Raw genomic sequence first — 21,331 nt, 5'->3', positions numbered from 1 at the left:
GTCATTTTGTGTGTCACAGCCCACATACAGGAAACTGCTGCCTCTCTACTACCCTCGTTCTGAGGAAGAGGAGTGTGCCAGCCTGCCCCTAATCCCGACTGACATCGGGAACTCTGAAGGTGAGCCTGTAGTCCCAGAGAGACAGATCCGCATCGCCGAGAAACCAGGCTGTCTGGAAGGTAAGACTACATTTCCCACAACCCCCTAGATGTGACTCATCTCTGAGCTGTTGTGCATAGTGGTTTCAATAGGGTTACCATAGCAACAACATCAGGGCCTGAAATAAACTTTTTGATCCACCAGCCACTGTGGCAGGTAGATAAAAAAAAATAAAAAATTATAATACATTTAAATCTACCAGCCAATCAGATTTTTTTACCAGACAAAATATTTTTTCTGACATAATTATACCATAAACAAAAAAACGGATGAGCATGCTTTGTAATGTTTCTAAAGCAATATATGTATTACTAGCAAGAAGTGATCTGGTATATTGCAACATTTTTACCCCAAAGATGTGACCCAAATCTTTTAGCCAAAATAGATGAGCCAAATGTTCAGCTGCTGTTTTAAGGGCAGGAGGTGACGGCACTTGGAGCGGCTGGAGTTGTCAGTGACAGTGTGACTGACATATGAGAATCTGACTGCTTCAGCGAAGACATGCTACTGTACTCAAACATTAAAAAACAATCTAGCTTGTGAACAAAACATTGTAAATAGCTAAGAAACACAAAGAAAAAAACGCTCACTTTAGTAGACTTGAAAAAATGAATCTTCACTTCAATCACAGTGCACACAGCTCCCCAGCCAGGCAGTGTTTATGCACAATGTGCGAGGTAGGGTATATATATAATAGGAGTCATAGGTCTTTGTGTGATTAGGTACCAGCTATGAAACAGAAAGACAAACACTTCAAAAACAAACACTTTTTTAAGGCTCTAAATGTGCTCATGCTTGACTTCTAACTCTATTTTTATTTGCAAATACAAGTGAAATGCTCTCACTGTGGAGTCCTGACCACCTGCCAACGTGGCTGGTGAAATAAACATCTTATCCGCCAATTGCAAAATCTAGCCGCATTTGGCGGGTGTTCAGTTTAGGCCCTGAACAACATCCATTCCATGTAGGTGATGCATTGTATAAATACATGGTGATAATAGACCTGCCGCCACCGGCAGTTCTTCATCTCTAAGCAGCAGCTGTATTTCCTGGAGTCTGAACAGCACAGTCCTGGCCAGTACTACCTGGTTTAAAACCAGGTCATTTGTATCCATGGAAACGCACTCAGTGGACATGGGAGAAGAATGCAGGATGATCTTTCATAGTCGAGTTAGTGGAACATCTCAGTCATACCTTCGGCCAGTGGTGGAACACTACACACAGACAGACAGAGTGATGGCTCTTACATCGGTGTGGAAGGCATTAGGAGCCTAATTGTTAAATTAACCATGTCTTTCTGTTGGTTCATCTTTTCCACTGAGCGCTGCCCTGACAGGTGCTCTGATGGCAGAGAGGAGGATGTACAGGTAACTGGAAAAATAATGAAAACACTTGAGTAAATGAGGGATACAAAGTATATTGAAAGCAGGTGCTTCCACACAGGTGTGGTTCTGGAGCAATTAACATCCCATCATATTTAGGGTATGAAAATGCTAGGCAAGACATTATTTTGGCTACGCCCCCATACACAGGGCATGAGTAGTCACTGAATGGTTTGATGAGCATGAAAACGATGTAAACCATATGCCATGGCCATCTCAGTCACCAGATGTCAACCAAATTAAACACTTATGGGAGATTCTGGAGTGGCGCCTGAGACAGCGTTTTCCACCACCAACAAAACACCAAATGATGGAATATCTCATGGAAAAATGGTGTCACATCCCTCTAATATAGTTCCAGATGCTTGTAGAATCTATGCCAAGGTGCGTTGAAGCTGTTCTGGCTCGTGGTGGCCCAATGCCCTGTTAAGACCCTTTGTTGGTGTTTCCTTCATTTTGGCACTTACCGGTATGTCTTCAATAGAGGAATGCAGAATCCCTCTTGTGTTCAGATATTTTCTTGAATGTTGAAAAAGTTTCTCATCCCGTAAGGTTGTTTTAGTTGTCTAGATGTGTTGATGTATATGAATATACTGGACTGGTATATTATCTTTAGTTACTCACATTAGCCATGTGTATGCTTTTATGCCTTAATATTGCCTCTCCTTGGATGACTTTTGTCCATATGGGGCTCAGCCCTAGATTAAAAACTCCAGACCTAGAGGTGTGAGTCAGGCCCAACGACAACAAACACTGGAATAAACACACGCGCGCGCACACACACGCACACGCACACACACAGACTTTTCAGAGCAATGGTTTCAAAATATATTTGTTGATATAACAATTAGGGAGAGTGTATTTTCTTTTAGAGTTGAGTCATTTTCATAGATTGTTGTATCTGTGTGTGTGCTGTGTAGTTGACTCTGAGGCGGAGACTCTAGACTCAGACCTGGGCCAGGTGGGGACTCATGCGTTTTCCCGGATGGAGGGAGACGTGGACAAACAGCGCAAACTAATCCTGCAGGGCCAGCTGTCTGATGCAACCATGCAGAAACAGCACCAGAGAAAGTGTGTTACACAACTTGTACACTACATCCCTACCATGCATCCTATACCCTAGTTTTACCAACATTTACAGTACACCCTAAGCCAGTACAGTGTTTCTGTAATGTGTTATAACCTCTCCTATCGTTGCAGTTATAACCGCTGGTTATGTCGAGCCAGAGCAGAGGACTTGTCTGACATAGCAGCACTGAAAGCCTTATATCAAACTGGTGAGTTCAGTGTGTGTCTGTATGTGAAATCCTTTTTCCAGCTCATTGAACACAGCATCCGGGGGTGAAATAATCTGTTTTATCATTTCTTTCTCAGGATAAAAAATGACCAGTAATGAAACAGCCTCTGTCATGGCAGGACATCTTTCACTCCTTCTCTTGCGTTCTCTTTCTTCAAACTCGTTTATTTAGTTAGTTGGATCGCTTTTTATACTTTTTCAACCATAGATATAATATAGTGAGGTTCATGACACCCTCCTTTTTCACTGAATGTAATTGTTCCTGTCTCCTCTAGGAGGCAGTGTAGTAATACTGGCAGGCTGCTGGGCTTATCTTTTAGTGGTGTGCGTTTCCACAGGTGTTGACATGTGTGGCAGGACAGTGATGGTTCTTGTGGGCAGAAATATTCCTGTCACCCTCATTGACATGGAAAAGGTACCAGGCTTCATTTGGAGGCAACATCATGAACATCACCGTTTTAGTTGCACAATAGAAAATAAATCAATATTGTTGCTCTGTGAACAAACCTTGACCTCTCCACCATGTGTGTATTACTTCACTACAGGCCCTGCTCTACTTCATCCATGTCATGGACCACATCACAGTGAAGGAGTATGTGATGGTTTACTTCCACACTCTGACCGGAGAACACAACCATCTGGACTCTGAATTCCTTAAGAAGCTTCATGAGATTGTAGACACGAAGTAAGAGGCACACCACATATTTTACTGATTTAGTGAAGAGCGAGAGAGAACTGAAGTCTAGAGACGATTACAGACTGTTGGTTACCAGATACGACAAGTGAATCAAATCTGAATGCGTAAGATGAAACCGTTCTCCCTGTTCTGGGGTCTTTAACCCCCCCTTTGGTTTTTACACTGCTGCTACTCGCTGTTTATTATCTATACATAGTCACTTTACCCCTACCTACATGTACAAATTACCACTTTCCGAGAACTGAAACGGGATAGCTTTTGGGTACACATACGTTTTGGAAACCTGGAGTCTGTTATGGAATGGCTTCCCAACGCTCTGAGAAGGTTCCCAGAAAATTAGATATTGGCAGTGACACAGCCCAAATCACAGACACCAACATTACGAAAATATTTGCTTTTCTGGCCAACTCTACAAACTTCACTGATCAAACAGCTCGTTGCTGACAACAATCGGCCATGAATGAATTTCATGTGCAATTGAAGAAAATGGCATCAGGTTCTACGTGACTTCTAATCTCCCCTCTTCTGTTTCAAAATGTCACAGCACCATACATTTTAACTTGGCAGTGCCAATGTCAACACTATACACCATAACCATGTGTACCCTCTGCTTTGGTAAGTCTAAGACGAGGTCGACTACTAAATACTTTTTTCCCTGTCTACGGACACATTCACACTGCACTAGAGCTGAAAACCAGAAGCCTTCTCACCTCAACCCCACAGCCATAGATAAGGCAGCACCACCCACAGTACTCCAACTTCTCAGCAGTGGTCGTACTACACAACTTCCTCTTTCGTGAACAATGTGAGATTACAGTCTTTGAAGCTAGTTGTTATAGTCATTGAGAGATTCTGCAACCGACTGTATTTTTATCTGACTATAACCAGGATAGAAAGAGGAATGGGAGGTCCCAGTACACAACTGAGCAAGAGGACAAGTACATTAGTGTCTAGTTTGATAAACGGAGGCCTCACAAGTCCTCAACTGGCAGCTTCATTAAATAGTACCTGCAAAACGCCAGTATCTACGTCAACAGTGAGGAGGCGACTCCGGGATGCTGGCCTTCTAGGCAGATTTCCTCTGTTCAGTGTCTGTTCTATTGCCCATCTTAATCTCTGAGCTATGGCTTTTTCTTTGCAACTCTGCCTAGAAGGCCAGCATCCCGGAGTCGCCTCCTCACTGTTGACGTTGAGACTGGTGTTTTGCAGGTACTATTTAATGAAGCTGCCAGTTGAGGACTTGAGAAACAGACGCCTCACAAGTCCTCAACTGGCAGCTTTATTAAATAGTACCCGCAAAACACCAGATTCCCTGCTGTTGATTGTGGCCTGTGGAATGTTGTCCCACTCCTCTTCAATGGCTGTGCGTAGTTGGCGTGGATATTGGCGTGAATTGGAACACGCTGTTCTACTTGTCGATCCAGAGCATCTCAAACAGGCTCAATGGTTGATATGTCTGGTGAGCCTGCAGGCCATGGAAGAACTGGGACATTTTCAGCTTCCAGGTCCTTGCGACATGGGGCTGTGCATTATATGCGGAGGTGATGGCGGCGGAAGAATTGCATGACAATGGGCCTCAGGATCTTGTCTCGGTATCTCTGTGCATTGAAATTGCCATCAATAAAATGCAATTGTGTTCGTTGTCTGTAGCTTATGACCCAAAGCCACCATAGGGCACATCGGCAAACCACTCGCCCACACGACGTCTTATACGTGTTGTGCGGTTGTGAGGCCGGTTGGATGTACTGCTAAATTCTCTAAAACGACGTTGGAGGCAGCTTATGGTAGAGATCAGAGCTGTTGCCAGATAATTGGTGGACATTCCTGCAGTCAGCATGCCAATTGCACACTCCCTAAACTTGACATCTGTGGCATTGTGCAAATTGTAGTGGCCTTTTATTGTCCCCAACCCAAGGTGCACCTGTGTAATGGTGCTTATATTTTTGTTCACTGAGTTTCCACCAGTAAACAGTATGCTGATGGGGTAGTAGGTCCATCCAAATAAACCAGCTTACAACCAGAAGAACATGTTTGATAACTCTTGGCACTGCTGACTTATATTCCCAGTAGTTGTGACAGCAAGTTATGTCCCACATAAGAGAAACTGTGTAGTCCTCCATGTCTGCACTGCACTGCTGCTCTAGACCAGGGATGGGAAACTTTGAGGGTGGAGGGCTGTGCGTACCCACATCCATACAGTCAGAGCCATCCCTAGCCTTTTTTGGGGTCCTACGTGAAATTTTGTTGAGGGGGGCCCACCTTGAGAGCAAAACATTTAACTGCCTCACTCTTGACAGTGGGGAGAAATGTTTGCCATTTTTAATATATCTGAGTGAGAATTAAATCAATGGTTCCCCCAGGCGGTAATTCGACTATGATTACTACAAGTTTAAATTGTTTGCTAGACTAATTTACCAATCTAAAAAATGTTAGCTGACATGGGATAATTGAGTGACAGTCAGTGACTGACATAAGAGGAAAAACTGCTTATGCACAGACAAATTTCAGAATTACTATTCTAACTCTCAACAGTAAGTTGAGACCCCGAATGAGTTCCTTTTTGGAAATTGATCGAGCCAGCTGCCCATCTCTGTTCTAGACCAATAAATGGACCTGCTACATTAGGAATCATCTTACCTATAGCTCTTTAGCGTTGGCTCTTGGAGCAGAGGTCCATTTTGGCAATACTATTCTTCCCCTAGGCCAAGAAGAGAGGGACTCATGATCCTGTCTGGCTGGGGAGAGCGGCTGGTACACCAAAGAGACAGATTTTGTTCCTTGAGGACTGGCCCAAACAAGGCTCTACTCCACCTCCCTGTGGTGTCTTTTAGGTCTCTCAGAACACCGATGAAACAATGGTTAAATGGTCATTTGTTTGGGGTGTTATTTTTCCAAGTGTCCTGTAAAAGTGTCAGCATGCTTCAGTTCGGCTGAACCGAACGAGTGTGCTCGCATACTCCCTTAAAAGACCTTCACTTGAAAAACGAGAAACTGCTACGTTTTAGCCGAGGAGGTCTTAGTCACGCAATTTTACATCTAAGATTTTTGGTGCAGTATTCCTCTAACTCGTTTGCATGCAAAAAATAATAATCTTTCATTGAATGACAAGACTTTATTGAAGAATCTGTACTGTTGACCTGCCACTGCACTGACTTCGGCTTGCCTCAAGAAAAAATGACGTGTGCCCAAACAGCCTTACTGAAGTCCAAAACGTCACAAAATGTTGTCATAATATATGCACAAACTCTTCCGAATTGTTTCGGCTGGGAAGCAGGCAGACTCCTGTACTGGCCATGGGTGGTTGCTGTCTACACAATGTGCCTCCGAGTGATGATGGGTTGGTTCCACATTTGGGGACTAAAACCATGTAATTGCATGTTAGTTACATAGGCAGGTGTAGACTATTGATGTTGCATGTCCATGTCAGAGAGGCATGGGAAAGGGTAGAGGTGTGTGTGTGTGTGTGTGTGTGTGCATGCTGTTGGATGGCCTTGGGTGATTTAAAAAATATATATAGTTTGTTCTTTTGACAGTACCTTGGCCTGAGGACACCGCAACAATTGGAGCACTTTTATGGACATTTGGGTCGTTTTGTAAAAAATCTCTCTTTGGTTTGTTCAAAGGACCCAATTGTCTGCAAAAAGAAGAATAACCAGCAAACTGTTCTGGAAATACTTGAGTAAACCTAAGCCGCTTGAAGAACTTGATGGCAGTTAAAATGGGTGATCCATCACTGGAAATGAAACTGGAATTGCTATTTAGTTGAATGTTAAAGCTACAATGTAACTTTTTTGGCGACCCAACCAAATTCACATAGAAATGTGACGTATAGATCTGTCATTCTCATTGCTAGCAAGTCTAAGAAGCAGTAGATCTGTTCTATGTGCGCTATTTCTATGCTTCTTGTGCTTAAGTCTTCTTTCCATGCATATTTTTGATAGTGTTTTTTTTCTTTTTTTCCTCAAGGCCAATAATAAATCATTATAATAATTATAACTATTTAACATGCTAGCCAATAGTGACATGTCAATAAATGGCTTTTGCTTTGTATTCCAGGTTTAAGAATAACTTGAGGGCTTTCTACTTTGTACACCCCTCTTTTCGCTCTAAGGTAAAGTCAACAGTACCCCTGTTTTACTGCTTCTCAAACACTTGTTAGGTGTATTTCTACTACTAGGCATTATTAGGATATGTACAGTATATACCAGGGTTGGGGTCAATTCCAGTGAGTTCAGGTACACTGAAATAAAAATTATTTTCAATCAGGAAAATTTGGACTTGGAATTTGGTTTACTTTCTGAATTGACTGTTTTATGCCCTCTGTTAAGTTTACAATCTTTTCTGACCAAGATCAGCAGGGCTCTTTTCACACGCACACACAGCACCCCACTACTGTTCTGTAGTTTCACCAAGACTTCTTTTGGCTGTGAGCCTCCCTGACACATTACCCTGTTCAAGCTTCAACCTCTGGTCTCATCTGCTTTGTTACTGAGTTGAATCAGCCCTTTAGGTGGGAGAAGGCTCACAGTTTAGCAATCTACTAATTGGTCAATTTAAAGGATCCAGGAACTCCGAGGTAACTTGACTCTGAGGTGTGTATGAGAGACGGGCCAGGCATTGTGCTGGGGTCATTAGAATGCATGCTGAAAATGGGTTTAAATGGTTTGGAATGGGAAGCAAAGCACACACTTGCGTAGTAAAGAGGAGAGGGAAGTCTATTGGCCTTATTCAATCAAACCTAATAAGTGGATTTTAGGGAGAAGTACATTTGTCTCATTAGATTACCACTTAAATACAGTGAAAGGCTTCAGCCAAAACACATCTGTGTTATAAACAACTCTTACAATTTAACCTTCAGGGCAAGTCCAATTGTAAATACCCCCCCATTTTCACCAGTTTCTTTCAATGTTTCTTATCTTATGTTAATTTCTCTTGTCAGGTGTCCACCTGGTTCTTCACTACATTCAGTGTGTCAGGGATGAAGCAGAAGGTCCATCATGTAGAGACCCTCCAGCAGCTGTTCACCTGTATCCTGCCTGAACAGATAGACATCCCTCCCTTTGTCCTGGAGTACGATGCACGGGTGAGGCCCTACACACACACCATTCTCTCTGTCTAGCTTACCAACCTTGCTGACCTACATCTACAGGGCTACACACACACACACTCATGCATTGAGTTGTGGGTATATTACCACATTGTATCAGATTCTAAGTGTTGCACTTTGTGTGTGTTACGATTTTAAAATGTAACATGTACCTTATCTTCAGGCTATTTTTGTTGGTTTGTTCAAAGGACCGAATTGTCTGCAAAAAGAAAAATAACCAGCAAACTGTTCAGCAAATACTTTTGAGTAAACCCAAGACATTTGCTAAAATGGATGATCCATCACTGGAAATTAAACCGGAGTTGTTAAGTAATAGAATGTTAAAGCTGCAATATGTCACTTTTTGCGTAACCCAACCAATTTCACTTAGAAATGTGACTTATAGATCTGTGATTCTCATTGAAAGCAAGTCTAAGACGCAGTAGATCTGTTCTATGTGCGCTATTTCTATGCTTCCCGTGTTTAAGTTTCATTTTTTCTTCAACTTTCAGTTTTGTACACCAGGTGAAAATACAATATTATCGGTGTTGGAAAATACAGTACCAGTCAAAAGTTTGGACACCTACTCATTCAATGACTTAATTTTTACAACTATTTTCTACATTGTAGAATAATAGTGAAGACATCAAAACTATGAAATAACACATGGAATCATGTAGTAACCATAAGTGTTAAAGAAATCAAAATGTTGACAGCTTTGCACACTCTTGGCATTCTCTCAACCAGCTTCACCTGGAATGCTTTTTCAATAGTCTTGAAGGAGTCTTGCTGAGCACTTGCAGCAGTCTTGCTGAGCACTTGTTGGCTGCTTTTCCTTCACTCTGCAGTCCAAACCATCTCAACTGGGTTGAGGTCTGGTGATTGTGGAGGCCAGGGCATCTGATGCAGCACTCCATCACTCTCCTTCTCGGTCAAATAGCCCTAACACAGCCTGGAGGTGTGTTGGGTCATTGTTCTGTTGATAAACAAATGATGGTCCCACTAAGCGCAAACCAGATGGGATGGCGTATCACTGCAGAATGCTGTGATAGCCATGCTGGTTAAGTGTGCCTTATTCTAAGTAAATCACAGACAGTGTCACCAGCAAAGCACCCCCACACCTTCACACCTTCACGGTGGGAACCACACATGTGGAGACCATCCGTTCACCTACTCTGCGTCTAACAAAGACGGTTGGAACCAAAAATCTCACATTTGAACTCATCAGACCAAAGGACTGATTCTCCTTTCTGGTTCTCCTTTCCTGTGGCGGTCCTCATGAGAGCCAGTTTCATCATAGCACTTGAAGAAGCTTTCAAAGTTCATGAAATTTTCCGGATTGACTGTCTTAAAGTAATGATGGACTCTCATTTCTCTTTGCTTATTTGAACTGTTCTTGCCATAATATGGACATAGTCTTTTACCAAAGAGTGTGCAAAGCTGACCACAAAGCGAAGGGTGGCTACTTTGAAGAATCTCAAATATATTTTGATTCGTTTAACACTTATTTGATTACTACTTGATTCCATATGTTCTTTCATAATTTTGATGTCTTCACTATGATTCTACAATGTAGAAAATAGTAAAAATAATGAAACTGTTGAATGAGTAGGTGTGTCCAAACTTTTGACTGGTACTGTATATTTCACAGCTGTTTAGATGATTCTCTACACTATACTTGCTTCTTTGTCACAAACTGAAATTAGGCAATCTATTAATTTTAGCAACCAGGAAATGGTGAAGCGATTTCTGCATAGTGCATATTTATTTTAGTTATTTATTCTGGGTTATTTCAAAGTTACTGGTCAGTCGCTAAAATACCTCCACTGATGTAAACACTTGATATGCCTGTTTAGTATACTTACACAGGTCTGTGTGTTCTACTTAAAACTCAATTTGTCCGCTGGAGTTATCACCCGAAATCAGATGGAAAGGAAAAGCAGAACTGAAAAGGAATGAGCGTTACACAATAGCTCTTTCAATATATCTTTTTTTGATCTTGTATTGAGATGAAGCAGAGAGAGGGGAAATGATGCAAGGATTCCTTACTGGCTCTGGGTGACTTGTTAGTTTGTGGAGTTGGTTCATTTGTAAGCTTATGCGCTGATAGTGGTGCCTGGAGAAGTGGGTATACTCTAATTATGCTAAAACATTTCCAAAACGCCCACCCCGTGAAGGAAAGGTGCCCTATGGGAAGAATTCTATGAGAAACGGTGACTTTTATACTCTGAATGACCTAAAACCATAAATTCCATATTGGTCTTTCACAGTCAGGCCAACCCAAGCTGTACTGGGCAAGTAGGCTAATATTAGTCCTCCTATTGAAACCGATAAATGAGACTGTCAACTGAGTCTGAAATTTTCAGATTTCAGATTTTGCTCTGTCACTTTTTTTTTTGCATAAATACAACACAATTGTATGTTCTAATGCCATAACAATGCTTAAACCACATCAGGAGACCACATTTGAGTCTGGGAAAATCTAATGTTGATTTGAGTGTAGTTGCCTTTTAACTCGATGTGTGCAGGCACGTAGCACTGTTTGGTTAGCAGTATTTCTGTTGTACATGAGATGGAGTTTGCAAAAGAAATGACCACTGGATTGATGCTAATTATCATTATATTCTGGCAGATAACTAGCTCCAAAGTAGACTATGCCTAACATTTTAATAGAGTTTTTGGGAAAGCCTTTCCATCTACCAGAAGACATTTAGGCCTATTATTAGCATCCCTGTACTTTTCCTGTTGCTTCATTGTTTGACACCTGGACATTTTACTTCATATTATGAGGCATTACCTTGCTTCAAAGTAGCATTTTTTATTTTAGACTTACTCATGCGTTCTATTGGTTTTCTTTAAACTTTCATTGTCTCGCAGCCGACGGCATTATCCTAGTCATATTAGCGGCCCATGAAAGTTGTTGCATCTTTAAATCTCCCTTCTTTCAAAGTTTCTAACCGATATTTCCATCTCTGGCCATGAAACCGCTCGCATGTGCGGTGCTTATTTTAGAATGGTGTTTTCCTGCAATTGAATTTTGGAACATTCATGCGTAAGCCTACTGCTATGTGTACATTGCTGTGCCTAAAATGTGAAGAAATAGTAGTTTAGCAACATTTTAAGCTAAACATTCTAATCTGTTCCATCAGCCTTATTAATTGATATGGCATATACATTCGGAAAGTATTCAAACCCCTTGACTCGCATTTTGTTACATAACAGCCTTATTTTAAAATGGATTAAAATTGTTTTCCCTCACTAATCTACACACAATACCCAATAATGACGAAGCAAAAATTGGTTTCTATAAATTGTAGAAAATGTGTGTATTTTACTAAAATATTACAATTACATAAGTACTCAGACCCTTTACTCAGTACTTTGGCAGCGAGTTCAGCCTTGAGTTTCTTGTGTATGACGCTACAAGCTTGGGACACCTGTATTTGGAGTTTCTTTCATTTATTCTCTACCAGGTTGGATGGGGAGCATCTCCACACATATATTTTCAGGTCTGTCCAGAGATGTTCAAGTCTGGGCTCTGGCTGGGCCACTCAAGGACATTCAGAAACTTGTCCCAAAGCCACTCGTGCCTTGTTTTGACTGTGTGCTTAGGGTCGTTGTCCTGTTGGAAGGTGAACCTTCGACCCAGTCTGATGTCCTGCTCCAGAGCGCTCAGGACATCAGTGTACTTTTCTCCTGTCATCTTTCCCTCGATCCTGACTAGTCTCCCAGTCCCGCAGCTGAAAAATATCCCCACAGCATGATGCTGCCACCCATGCTTCACCGTAGGGAGGGTGCAAGGTTTCCTCCAGACGTGACGCTTGGTATTCAGGCCAAAGCGTTCAATATTGGTTTCTAGAGACTAGAGAATCATTTTCTCATGGTCTGAGTCCTTTAGGTGCCTTTTGGCAAACTTGAAGTGGGAGGTCATGTGCTTTTTACTGAGGAGTGGCTTCCATCTGGTTGGTAGAGTGCTGCAGAGATGGTTGTCCTTCTGGATGATTCCCCCATCTCCACAGAGGAACTCTGGAGCTCTGTCAGAGTGACCATCTGGTTCTTGGTCATCTTCCTGACCAAGGCCCTTCTTCCCCGATTGCTCAGTTTTGCCGGGCAGCCAGCTCTAGGAAGAGTCTTGGTGGTTCCAAACTTGGAGGCAGGACTCACGTGGGACCGCCAAAAAAGAAGGCAGCACATTAGAGAGCTCCTAATAACCAAATGTAAATACTGAAATTTAACAGCACACACTTTCATTTTTGTCTTAAAATATTGACTTGTAGTACAGTTTAATATAAAGATAATTCACATTTTGAAACGTCTCGCTAAGGTGGCGTTATTGGAATGTCAATACACACTAAAAACTTCAAGCCTATTCACAGAAGGCCACATTGGCTAGCAAACAAACAGCAAGTCCCCCTGAATCGCCCCCACCAAGACATGGATAAAAACTTCAGAGCTAAAGGAAAAAGTTGATGCGATACAAAAGAGGATGGATGGGGCAGAGGGATGGATTTTGACAGTGGAGGATGCCATCTCCCGTCTGGAGAATGGTAGTGAGAATCACAAGAAAAAGCTGGATATATTGTGGAATTGTGTCGAAGAACTTGAACAGAAGTAGGAGAAATACGGTGATGTTGGTTAATCTGAAAGAGGGGAGTGAGGTTGGCGGTGGGCTAATCTTGTGTGTGTGTGTGTGTGTGTGCAGAAAATCACCGAAGAAGGATTTGGATTTGATGACTTGAACGAACCCATCGCAGTTTAACCATGCCTGACGAGAATAGGCCCCTGAGAACGGTTCTCATCCACTTCCTACGATTTACAACCTGGGACAAGGTACTTAAAGCAGCAAAAGAAAAGGGTGGTTCAGTGTGTAGGCCGCCAGCTGTCTTATTTACCCGGACTTGTCCAAGGAACTGGCAATAAAGAGGAAGACGTTTGCAATGGTAAAGAAACATCCCTGAGAAGAACATCAGGCACACACTGGCATTCCCAGCGACCCTGCTCTTTTCTTGGAAGGGAAAGATCATTATTTTCAAGGACAACATGGAGGCAGAGATTTTTGCTAGAGTAAGGTGTTTAGCCTAGATAAAGAAGATGAGACGAAGTAAATCAATTTCCCAACAACTACCTAATAATACACACAATTCTAAAGGGGTGAATGCGAATATGTACATAGAAATATATGGATGAGCGATGGCCGAGCGGCATACGCAAGTGCAATAGATGGTATAAAATACAGTGCATATACATAGGCTATGAGTAAGATATGTAAACATCATTATTAAAGTGGCATTGTTTAAAGTGATTAGTGATCCATTTATTCAATTGGCCACTGATTGGGTCTCAATGTAGGGAGCAGCCTCTCTGAGTTAGTGATGGCTGTTTAACAGTCTGATGGTCATGATAGAAGCTGTATTTCAGTCCCTCGTTCCCAGCTTTGATGCACCTGTACTGAACTCTCCTTCTGGATGGTAGCGGTGTGAACAGGCATTGGCTCGGGTGGTTGTCCTTGATGATCTTTTTGGCCTTCCTGTGCCATCGGGTGCTGTAGGTGTCATTTGAGGACAGGTAGTTTGCCCCCGGTGATGCGTTGTGCAGACAGCACCACCCTCTGGAGAGCCTTGCGGTTGAGGGTGATGTAGTTGCCGTACCAGGCTGTGATACAGCCCAACAGGATGTTCTCGATTGTGCATCTGTAAAAGTTTGAGGGTTTTGGGTGACAAGCCACATATCTTCAGCCTCCTGAGGTTGCAGAGGTGCTTTTGCTCAGTTTGTCTGTATGTAGTAATAAGACTTAATATTTCCTGGGGTAACAATGTAAGAAATAATACATTAAAAAAACAAAATGCTGTATAGTTTCCTAAGGACTCGAAGCGAGGCGACCATCTCTGTCAGCGCCATCTTGCAATTAGTCAGAAGCAATGCCAATTAATGCCATATGTTACTATGGAACCGTTACCCTATTTAATTTCAAATGGGTTCCTACTGGGATTAAATATTTGGGCATTAAGTTGAGCTCAAATTTGGACCAAGTGAAGAGACAAATTTTGAGCCACTACGATTAAAGATTAAGACCAATTTAGAAAAATGGTAAAAGGTCACTTTATGGGGAAAGATCAATGTGATTTAAAGTGGTTGTGGTCCCACAATTGTATTATCTATGCAATGTTACCTATGAATATTTCAGACGGAACAACATGACAAATGAACTAAATACTTTGTGGGATAGGGAAAAACACATTAATATGAAGAAAGTGTGCTCGCCAAAGGATGTTGGAGGCTTGGCTTTACCAGATGTTAAATTGTACAATTTATCATTTTGAAATGGCTAAATTGGCAAAGCTTTGGGGCAAAGGGATGCTGGCTTGGATTGTATAACAATAGATAACAAAGTTATCCTTTCACTTCTGTTGATACTCTCACATAGTCTTACATGGGAGTTTAAATAGACCTCTCCCAAATCAATTTTGTTACACTCAGAAGTGTAGGAACAGTACACAAGATGTGGAATTTCACATCTAAAACAAGGATACTCATCATTGTGGCACAATCCTAGGCTACGGATTGGGAAGAAGGCTGTGTACTGGAAACAGTGGCTAATGAAAGGAATTCATACTATAGGTGATCTGTACAATGAAGATGTTTTAATGTCCTATTCCGATTTGGTACAAAAATAGGATGTTGGAGACGAGGGACATTTCTGGAAATATTTACAATTGAGAGAATGTTTGTTAACCGGCTATCAATGAAATCCAGGAAAGAACCCAATAGCTGAGTATTTGGAATTACCCAAACATAAAGCAGCCATTTTCTACTCAATATTTCGTCATCTGCAGAGTAAAGACTGTAAACACCTCAGAACAATATATCAAATTGACCTAAAGTGTGAAATAGAGGATGATACCTGTTTGAAGATCTTGTCCAGCTCAGGGAGGAACATAAGGGAAGCCAGGGGGAAATTTACTTAATATAAGATACTACATAGGTTTTATTAGACCCCAACAGGGCTTCATAAGATGGGGCTGACCAACAATTCTCTGTGTTGGAAATGTCAAAAAGATACTGGGATATGCAACACGCAATATGGGAATGAACATTTAGTTATACCTTTCTGGAAAGATGTTTTGAAATATCTGGAGGAATGTCTCTTGGGCAATAGAACAGAGTTACATTAGGTAACAAATTAGGAATTTGCACTGATCACTGTTGGTATCGTTACAGCAGCTAGAGTAATCCTTAGAATTTGGAAGGGTCATGCCTCCAATCAATGTTGGAGGTTGCATCTAATGAACAAATGCTTGCTAGTATCACCGATAGAAACGACAATTCTAGAAGCTGGATGCATTTTATTCGTAATGTTTCTAAGACTGGGAGGTGATTACTTGTGAACCCATTCAGTTCTGTATTGTAACTTGTGAGATACTATTTGACTGTGCTATGTTGGAGGATTTGTATTGATGTCATGCTCAAAGTTTTATGCTGTACAATGTTTTATTTTTTATTTGTTTGTGGAAAAAATAAATCTAACAAAAATAAAAAGAATGATTGAGGCCACTGGGGACCTTCAGTGCTGCAGAAAAGTTTTTGTGCCCTTCCCCAGATCTGTCTCAACATAAACCTGTCTTGGAGCTCTACGCACAATTCCTTTGACCACATGGCTTTGCTTTTGCTCTGATATGCATTGTCAACTGTGGGACCTTAAATAGACCGGTGTGTGTGTGTGTGTGCCTTTCCAAATCATGTCCAATCAATTTAATTGACCACAGGTAGACTCCAATCAGCTGTAGAAACATCTCAAGGATGATCGATGGAAACAGGATGCACTATAGCAAAGTGTCTGAATACTTATGTAAATAAGGTATTTCTGTTAATTCATTTTAAATAATTGTATAAATTTTAGAATAAGGCTGTAACGTGGAAAAAGTCAACGGTTCTGAATACACTGCACTTCCGCTAGACTACTTGGATGCGTATCAGTGTGGATGAAGAAGGGAGTATGCGCAATGCCCACTGAACGTGTGTATGTGGTCTATATCTGCGTATATACACCACTGTGCTGATATCTCTCTTCTTGTCCTTGTTTTGCATTGCCTGTGTTGGGTTAGATTATGTTTTTGCCTGGGCCTGTGTAGGGTTAGATTGGGTAGGGAAGGGAATTTCTTTGAAGTGGAGGCTCCATTATGGATCTATCTGTATGTAGATTAGTTGATGTTGCAAAGTGTTGCACTTTTAGCTCTTCATGCTAACTATGGTAACTACCTCAGTCTCTCCCCTCACTATCCTGGCCTATGAGTGCATCAACAGCTGGACTGCAGAGAGGCAGGTGTTAGCCCTAACCCTTCAGCTTTCCCTGCAGAGCGGCCGGTGTTAGCCCTAACCCTTCAGCTTTCCCTGCAGAGCGGCCGGTGTTAGCCCTAACCCTTCAGCTTTCCCTGCAGAGCGGCCGGTGTTAGCCCTAACCCTTCAGCTTTCCCTGCAGAGCGGCCGGTGTTAGCCCTAACCCTTCAGCTTTCCCTGCAGAGCGGCCGGTGTTAGCCCTAACCCTTCAGCTTTCCCTGCAGAGCGGCCGGTGTTAGCCCTAGCCCTTCAGCTTTCCCTGCAGAGCGGCCGGTGTTAGCCCTAACCCTTCAGCTTTCCCTGCAGAGCGGCCGGTGTTAGCCCTAGCCCGTTAGGTTTCCCTGCAGAGCGGCCGGTGTTAGCCCTAGCCCTTCAGCTTTCCCTGCAGAGCGGTAGCTTTCCCTGCAGAACATTAGTTTAAATGATCTTTCAATTTTCAGACCAAGCGTTGGTACCATGAGGGTTTAGCCACAAGGCTGTGAACAGATGAGGTAATTTCTCTGAGGAAATAGTCGACACAGGGAATTGAACTGCCCAGAGGAAGTAATGAGTATTACTGTACACTGGCCTGCTTACCACTTTCTATGTGGAAAATTCTAGAATAGTGAGATGTCCACTGTTGTGGATGCAACTCAGTACATTACAATAATGTACCAGCAAACACTGCCATTTTAATGACTTCAGGGTTGTCTACTCAGTAGGCATTCCTATCCAGAGACATTTAGTTGAAATATGCCAGTTTGTGTACAGTTGAAGTCGGAAGTTTACCTACACTTAGGTTGGAGTCATGAAAACTCATTTTTCAACCACTCCACAAATTTCTTGTTAACACACTATAGTTTTGGCAAGTCGGTTAGGACATCTACTTTGTGCATGACACAAGTCATTTTTTCCAATAATTGTTTACAGATTGTTTCACTTACAAATTACTGTATTACAATGGGTCAGAAGTTTACATACACTAAGTTCACTTCCTTTTTAAGCAGCTTGGAAAATTCCAGAAAATGATGTCATGGCTTTAGAAGCTTCTGATAGGCTAAGTGACATCATTTGAGTCAATTGGAGGTGTATCTGTGGATGTATTTCAAGGCCTACCTTCAAACTCAGTGCCTCTGCGTGACATCATTGGGAAATTAGCCAAGACCAGCCAAGAACCAATTTCCAAATGCCTGAAGGTACCATGTTCATCTGTACAAACAATAGTACGCATGTATAAACACCATGGGACCACGCAGCTGTCATACCACTCAGGAAGTAGATGTGTTCTGTCTCCTAGAGATGAACGTACTTTGGTGCGAAAAGTGCAAATCAATCCCAGAACAACAGCAAAGGACCTTGTGAAGATGCTGGAGGAAACCGGTACAAAGTATCTATATCCACAGTAAAACGAGTCCTACATCGACATAACCTGAAGGCCTCTCAGCAAGGAAGAAGCCACTGCTCCAAAACCACCATATAAAAGCAAGACTACGGTTTGCAACTGCACATGGGGACAAAGATCGTACTTTTTGGAGAAATTTCCTCTGGTCTGATAAAACAAAGATAATAGAACTGTTGACCATCATTATATTTGGAGAAAAAACGGGGAGGCTTGCAAACCAAAGAACACCATCCCAACCGTGAAGCACGGGGGGTGGCAGCATCATGTTGTGGGGGTGCTTTGCTGCAGGAGGGACTGGTGCACTTAACAAAATAGATGGCATCATGATGTAGGAAAATTGTGAATATATTGAAGCAACATCTCAAGACATCAGACAGGAAGTTAAAGCTTGGTTGCAAATGGGTCTTCCAAATGGACAATGACCTCAAGCATACTTTCAAAGTTGTGGCAAAATGGCTTAAGGACAACAAAGTCAAGGTATTGGAGTAGCCATCACAAAGCCCTGACCTCAATCCTAAAGAACATTTCATGGCAGAAGTGAAAAAGCATGTTTGAGCAAGGAGGCCTACAAACCTGACTCGGTTACACCAATTCTGTCAGGAGGAATGGGCCAAAATTCACCCAACTTATAGTGGGAAGGTACCCAAAACGCTTGACCCAAGTTCAGCAATTTATAGGCAATGCTACACTCAATTAGTATTTGGTATGTAAACTTCTGACCTACTGGGAAGGTGATGAAATATAAGCTGTAGTAAAATATGATGACGTAAAAGCTGAAATAAATCGTTCTCACTACTATTATTCTGACATTTCACATTCTTAAAATAAAGTGGTGATCCTAACTGACCTAAGACAGGGAATTTTTACTAGGATTAAATGACAGGAATTGTGACAAACTGAGTTTAAATGTATTTGGCTAAGGGGTCTGTGAACTTCCGACTTCAACTGTATATACACTCAGGTTTGTGTGCTCTACTCAACTCAAACTCAACTCCGAGGCAAACCAGGCCTACAAATGAATGAGAGAATTATACAATCACTCTTTAATATCTTTCATTTGATCTTTCACTTCTGCTTTCATTGCCTTTTTTTGGTAACATCTTTTTCGCAGTAAAAATGCTCTCCCCGACTACTACTATATATACACAGTGCAGTGTGTAACCTGATAGTAAAATGTCAAGCAATGTTTATAGCCTCATTGTAATGACACGACCTGTATGTATTTGTCCGTGTGTGTTTTAGGTGTGAACCAATCAGAACTCCAGCAGAGAGAGAGAAAAGCCAAGGACTTTGAGGGTGTTTCTCAAAATGCATACTTCCATATTCCACGCAAATAGGCGCACGGGAGGGTTGAAGTATGAGTCCAAATCAAAGTATGCGAAACAGCACCGAAGGCACTTCTTGAATGCACACTCTGTTTTGTACATATTTTGAAGTATGCATTGATGCTAGCTTCAATGGAAAGTATTAAGGAAATATGATGCAACAACGTTAGAAATGATGGAGAATTTCCTGAAATCATTGGTGGCCATTATTCTAGCTGAAGCAGAGTAAATACACTCCGACATGTTGCCTATTCACATCTCAAATGTCTCCTGACTACAATACTTTATCATTATATGTTAATAAATACATGCTGTGTTAATTTTGGCATGTTTAACTGCCTACGGACCGTAGATAACAAGCACATAAGTCAATAGGGCTAACTGGCTAGCTACCACTGTTAGCCAGCCAGATAGCTACAAATAATTTACATATTGCAAAATATTAGCTTTAGGTCATTTTTGCCTGTTAATGAAGTATCCTTTACGATTCTCATATCTAGCTGATAATTATAAAGTCAAATGTTGCTTTGTGAATATCTTGTTTTGTCTTGTTGCCATTGTGGCTGGAAGAAGGTTCAGTGACAGGGGAGGTAAAGCGTGAGGTAATACAGTAGGGGGAGTGCGAGTGCTTCTCAGATGTGATGTGTTATGCATTCTCCACACTCTCGTCCTCATAAGAACGTACTCAATGAGAGTGACTGTGGAGCACAGTAGTATGCATATTGAGAAACACCCTGAGACTCATTCTGCATTCATATCCAAGTGAAAAGGAGGTTTCTACCACATACGACTGGGGAAAATCCACTTGAATGCCCCTCCAACTGGTAATTACTAGTGGGAACCTTGTCTATCACCCCTGCGCTCCAACCACATAATTTTCAGCAGATAAATGCAACAACAAAGCAATATATATTAATATGGTTTGTGAACACTCATTTGTTTACAAGCATAATAGCTGTACTTTTAATTTATGGTTGAGGCAGCTGGTTTGCTATAAAAAATAGAGTTGCACACTATGAACTCCCAGTAATTTATTGGGTAAACCAACGTTTTGGCATCCCTGTGCCGCCTTGACCTGGTTCAAGCATTCATGACATTACCCTTTATGTGGACAAACAGTGCAACCAATGACAACAGTGAGGGGTGTGTCAGGGTTATTAGGTTGATTAGAATTAATTGAGTGACACTGTTAAGGCCATAGTTTACAGCATGAATATATTAGGCTATTATCATATGGCAACATAATTAGATATTCTACATAATATTAGCATCAACATACATTGTTTAAATTAATTTCACAGTAACAGTCAGAAGTTTGGACACTCGTTCTAGGTTAGTTAAAAAAAAATTCTACATTGTAGAATAATAGAGACATCAAAACTATGAAATACCACATGGAATCATGTAGCAACCAAGAAAAGTGTTAAACAAATCAAAATATATTTGAGATTCTTCAAAGTAGCAATCTTTTGCCTTGACAGCTTTGCAAACTCTTGGCATTCTTTCAAACAGGTTCATGAGGTAGTACCCTGGAATGCATTTCAATGAACAGGTGTGCCTTGTTAAAAGTTAATGCATTTGAGCCAATTAGTTGTGTTATGACAAGGTACAGTAGAGTTGGTATACAGAAGATAGCCCTATTTGGAGAAAAAAGGTCCATATGGCAAGAA

The 21,331-nt window shown here is 41.6% G+C and overlaps 1 protein-coding gene across 2 annotated transcripts in view; it reads left to right on the top strand.

The window, feature by feature from the left end:
• Positions 1-19,609, top strand: part of LOC109870791 (ganglioside-induced differentiation-associated protein 2-like) — a 31,582-nt gene extending 11,973 nt beyond the window's left edge. The window contains exons 7-14 of one of the 2 annotated variants that reach the window (XM_020461411.2): positions 20-179; positions 2,462-2,612; positions 2,742-2,818; positions 3,177-3,253; positions 3,384-3,523; positions 7,592-7,646; positions 8,475-8,618; positions 19,579-19,609. In XM_020461411.2, coding sequence (XP_020317000.1) covers positions 20-179; positions 2,462-2,612; positions 2,742-2,818; positions 3,177-3,253; positions 3,384-3,523; positions 7,592-7,646; positions 8,475-8,618; positions 19,579-19,584 — 810 coding nt within the window. In that variant the 3' untranslated portion in view covers positions 19,585-19,609. Of the gene's footprint in view, positions 1-19; positions 180-2,461; positions 2,613-2,741; positions 2,819-3,176; positions 3,254-3,383; positions 3,524-7,591; positions 7,647-8,474; positions 8,619-13,323; positions 13,924-19,578 lie in introns of those variants that run through there. The other variant, XM_020461406.2, reaches the window with a different exon arrangement.
• Positions 19,610-21,331: the final 1,722 nt, after the last annotated feature.

Source organism: Oncorhynchus kisutch, linkage group LG26 (assembly GCF_002021735.2).
Source record: "Oncorhynchus kisutch isolate 150728-3 linkage group LG26, Okis_V2, whole genome shotgun sequence".
Lineage (NCBI taxonomy): Eukaryota > Metazoa > Chordata > Actinopteri > Salmoniformes > Salmonidae > Oncorhynchus > Oncorhynchus kisutch.
This window is presented reverse-complemented; position numbering and strand designations above follow the sequence as displayed.